This window comes from Amblyomma americanum, chromosome 2 (genome assembly GCF_052857255.1).
Source record: "Amblyomma americanum isolate KBUSLIRL-KWMA chromosome 2, ASM5285725v1, whole genome shotgun sequence".
NCBI classification, from domain to species: Eukaryota; Metazoa; Arthropoda; class Arachnida; order Ixodida; family Ixodidae; genus Amblyomma; species Amblyomma americanum.
The window spans coordinates 62,325,060-62,329,752 of NC_135498.1; the positions used below are offsets into that span (position 1 = coordinate 62,325,060).

The 4,693-nt window shown below is 40.5% G+C and overlaps 1 protein-coding gene across 1 annotated transcript; it reads right to left on the reverse strand.

Moving 5' to 3' along the window:
* Positions 1-492: 492 nt before the first annotated feature.
* LOC144118615 (uncharacterized) lies at positions 493-4,422 on the reverse strand. Its single transcript, XM_077651504.1, has 3 exons — positions 4,270-4,422; positions 2,062-2,138; positions 493-745 (listed from the first exon to the last, which is right to left on the reverse strand). Exons 1-3 carry the CDS (start codon positions 4,415-4,417, stop codon positions 626-628), a joined length of 345 nt encoding a protein of 114 aa, XP_077507630.1. The 5' UTR covers positions 4,418-4,422; the 3' UTR covers positions 493-625.
* Between the last annotated feature and the right edge of the window lie 271 nt (positions 4,423-4,693).

Below are 4,693 nucleotides of genomic sequence, written 5' to 3' on the forward strand. Positions count from 1 at the left end.
AAGCGGTGAAATGCAGCATCATCCGTCTTTGGCAGCAGCTTGTAAACGCGCGACCGTTAGAGAGAACCATTTTTGTTGCCGGACGCCTAGAGCGCCGGACTGACGAAAACTAGTTGAAAAACGAGCATGTGTGGAAAGCTGAAAAGAGCACCCTACAACTATACAGATATGAGGTAGCACTCATACTTTTTACCTCAAAGTATTTTAAAATACATATACCTTAGCAGCTGTTGCTCAATCTTGCGTTACACGGTAACCGCAGTGCCAAACATTTGTTTATCCTATGTCCTGAACGATGGCTGGACGTCTCTGAGTTCCTGTTTTATTGTTTTCTTCGTTTACAAAATTTTTGATGTACGTGTGAAGCTTTTTTATAGCGTACGCCGACACCATCTAATGATGATACACCAAATGTGTACTGTATAATTAATTTTTATAATATTGACATGTCTCAGGCGACATACCATTATCTCATGCGCCTTCACTCGTGCGAAACTTCAGTCGTAGAAACGTCGCAAATGTAATCGCATCTGTACTCTACATTTTATTTCGGCACCTCTCCAGATTCTGTTTACACTGCGCAGCTATAAAATGTCTTCCTGTTGCTGCATCTTCCGCCGCGGTGTCAGGCAGATGTAGTGGCCACAGTTGGCTGAGAACCGGAACTTTGTGTGGCATTTGCTTGTCCGGTAGCGTTCAGCAGCCCCAAAAGTATTTCCAGGATTGTCCATTCCATTGGAGGAGGCTATAAAGCCGCGGAGAGAAAAAAGTGGCGCTCCATGGTCATCACATTAAATCAAAGAGTGTAAAATACTTACGGCAATTGGCAAGCAAATAACAACATATGTCTGAAAGCAAGATCCGCAGAAATAAACATGCAATGACGCGAAAAGAAAAAAACCTCTCACTTAGCGACTTTTGGCTGCATTCCTTTGTAAATGATTTTATAGACATGGCTACTTTATAGTACTAGTATACAATAACATGTGACGCAAGGGAGGTGCGAACGAGATCACATAAACATTTGCTCTGTGTGCCTGAGAAAGCAGATTAAATCCCTAGGTGCCACGTGGAGGTTTGCCTGATTTATGTTTGATCATGACTCTTGTCCAACATTGAACAAAAGTAGGACTACAAATAACTCCTTTTTACCTTTTTTGTCTCTTTGCGGACAAATATTATTTGTAACTAGGGTTTTAATAAAAGGGCCGAAAGAATAAAGAGCAAACTACGTTGGCTTCAGCGCTTTGAAAGGCTGCTTACACAGCAGCTGTGTGCTCCGTCGCCCATGTACTTTTCTATATTTTTTCTTAATTCTCACTCACTATGTTTTTCTAATTTCCATTCAACCAAATTTTTTATTTTAAAACGTCGAAAATATCTGTTCGAATATGTAAATAGCAGATTGGTATTCCAGCCTGTTTCGATGGCGATTGAAATGAAAACGGTTGTTGTGGTTTAAAACGTGAATAATAATAATCAACAGGAGATGAATGTAAACCGAAACAAGCTGAACTTAAATAAAGCCGTTGCCTGATGTCAAATTCATTTAATTGAGTTGTTCCGCAGATGTTAGATAAAATAAATGCCATCGTAGATTCTAATCATCCAAGGCTTGGCATCTTATAAGGAACTCGCCAGAGAAAGAGCTCGACATTTGCATTGAGAATAAAGCGCTTCCGGATGAACGATCAAATTACTAAATGCATTATGGCTGAACAATGAATTTTTCAGTTGATGAGTTCAGCTAAAAGTATGTGTTGTGCAATACTTGCTTATCAGATGCATCTGGAGGGACGAAGTGTTTAAACGAGTGCAGTGATTTTCGTGGTGACAAGTAAATGTTATTCATTAACTGAACCTCAACTTAGTCAGCTAATTTTATCTTTGTACGAAGAATAACACTACAGTCATGAGATTCGCACGAGAGCGAGTGATTACACTTTGGTGTAGAGGATACCAGGCAATATTGTTTGTACCCCTTCAAAGCAATACGCATTTTAGATCACTAAAAAGAATCAGAGGCGCAAAGTAAAAAAAAAAAATATTCAGCACTCTTACTCGAATATCAATGGGAGGGCAGAGCCAACCTGGGCATATTGGAGGCCGGCGGCTAGGTGGTTGTTGGGTTGACGACGCTGCAAAAAAGAATTACAAGTAGGATTGATTTTCTGGAATGCTCGAAGTATCTTTAGATATTTCGGAATGCCGAGTCGATCTTAATGTCGGTGATTCAATAATCCACTCAATCACTGTTGCTTGAAAAAAGAACTTGCCTGAGAACAAGTTAACTCGTTCAAAACGCAATATATAGTCAAACAACTGTACACATAAAAAGGAAATTTAGCATATTAAAAAACTACATAAAATTGCAAAAAAAAGTATCGGCGTATATAGGGTGAACCAGGAGCTTGTAACCTTAGTTGTTCACTGAATAGAGGTAAGTCTAAACTACAGAACGTAATAGACGCATACTTATGAGTGCCGCATTTGAATTCACAATGTGACGACGTCACTGAGAGGTTGCGGTTCTCTGGCCAACGTATGTTTGAAGTCGCAAATTTAAGCAGGACGGTAAACATCACTGCTAGTTACACAGTATTCGTGGCCGATGCATCTTCTCAATGTACTCCTCAGTTTGTTTGTTTTCCAAAGAAAATTACGTCTTTTCACACATTGACATTTTGCAGCTCTTTTCTCTCAAAGCTCTTACTTTCCGCTCATGGTTGCCGTTCTTAGCAGCCTATTCCTTTCTTTTGTAAACACATCTTGCAGACATAGCGCTTGCATAATTTGTTTCCTTCTGAACCAATTTTTCTCACGAAAGTCTTCCTCAATACGTCTTTCTTAGCCGTTGCAAAGCAGAAAGCGACTACTGTCAAGAAAACGCTCCGTGAATATGACCTCTTATTCTTCCCTTGAGGCATACTTCATGAAAAATATCTAGTTACAGCTTCACGTGTAACCCTTCAGAGAATGCGGCGTGATTGACGACATAATAAAATGATTTATTCTGCTAAGCTTGTTTGCCAAATTTGATGTGAACAGAATACTTGAACAGTACAGGACACGTGCTGCATTTGCTGTTGTTTATACACTCTAGCTCAACAGTAAAACTAAGCTTATTCCACAATGCATAAAACATCAAACTCATGATGCTGGCTAGTGGCAGCATCAGCACAATATATAGCTTGCGGTCTGAACCGCTGAAGAAGGCAGCATATTGCGGGCACTCTATTTAAAACTTGCTAGCCGTGCCATGGCCTGTTATATATGTTCTCAAACGTAGCACGAAGTCTCTTTTGCAAACCAGCATACCGCTCCCGCCATTTGAAGGACGCGAAAGGAAAAAAATTCATACTTAGTCCAATATACGTGCGCGCCAAACAAAATGAGTCTGCGGAATTATTCCGAAGCCTTTTTCTACGCTGTGTCCAGGGCATGAAGAGCATTGCTTGCAAGTGTGAACTAAAAAAGAAGTACTACTACTACACCAGCATTTCACTAAGGCTACAGTCGGATGCAACTTAAATGTGTAGTGAAGCTCCGCCCCACATTCAGGAACGCCGCCCAGAATTCATCCACGGCAAAAAAGTAGTCTGTTGTTAAGACTTTTCTTGTTACTTGAACAAGAAGCTAATCATAAGAAAAAATTTAGGCTTCAGAAATTTGGCCCCTGGCTTGTTTAATATATATAAAACCTTAAAAAGCTGATTTTTTTCGTATCATGATTGGCCAGCGGAGTAATACACACCGTAATACCAGCGGAATAATACCGGCACAGGCCAGAGAGTATAGTTCAGTGTTACCAACTGCCGTTTTTTGTCTATGTTCTATACCACTATTCTCACAACCAGAGGACATAACATATAATTCCAAGAAAACGACAACGAAGTGGGCAGTGGCGCTTGATGGAGGTTTCGCGCTAGACCTACATGTTCTTGAAGCATATTCCATCTCGTCATCATGTCGTCGCGTTTGTTCACTTCCCAACACAAAACTATGATATATTTCTATTGCAGTATCAATTCAAACCCACTACAAATCTCTAGAACCGTATAAGCAGAAGTGATCAAGAAACAGCTTCTAGGATTTACAAATTATATATCTGCCTAGGCTGTGCCGGTAATATAGCGTTAGCGGTGCGTTTTAGGGACACTTTGTTACGAGGGCACCTTGTTAGTTATCACGGATGTCTTATTTTTATGCAAGAAAACCACAACAGCTTAATCAAAAGAAACAAAAAATTTGAACGAAACCAAATCTTACCGACAACTACAGTGACGACGCCGAGGAGCAGGATGCATGAGAGAACCTTCATGGTGTGGGATGCTTGCACCTTTGGAGAACCACCGCTTGAACTGTCTATTTGAACGCCAGCGCAAACATTTATACGGTTTCGCGCATAATGACACATCGTGGTGAGTTGTAAAAGAACGAAACGCAGGCGTGCTCCGTAGCACGATTCCTGTGGCAACACGACCAGAAATATTGCGCTCAGGATGGAAATAAAACGAATGGTTAGGGCCTTGCCCTGCCTAGAAGCGGTGGTTGGAAAGCGAAAGCGCTTCAAGTTGTAGCGGACAGGCTAGATAAAACGTATGCCTTGTTTTCATTTCTAAACAATACCTGTCATGTGTAAAATAATAATAGTGCATTCGAAAATGGTTTGTTTAATTCATGGTTTTCTGCA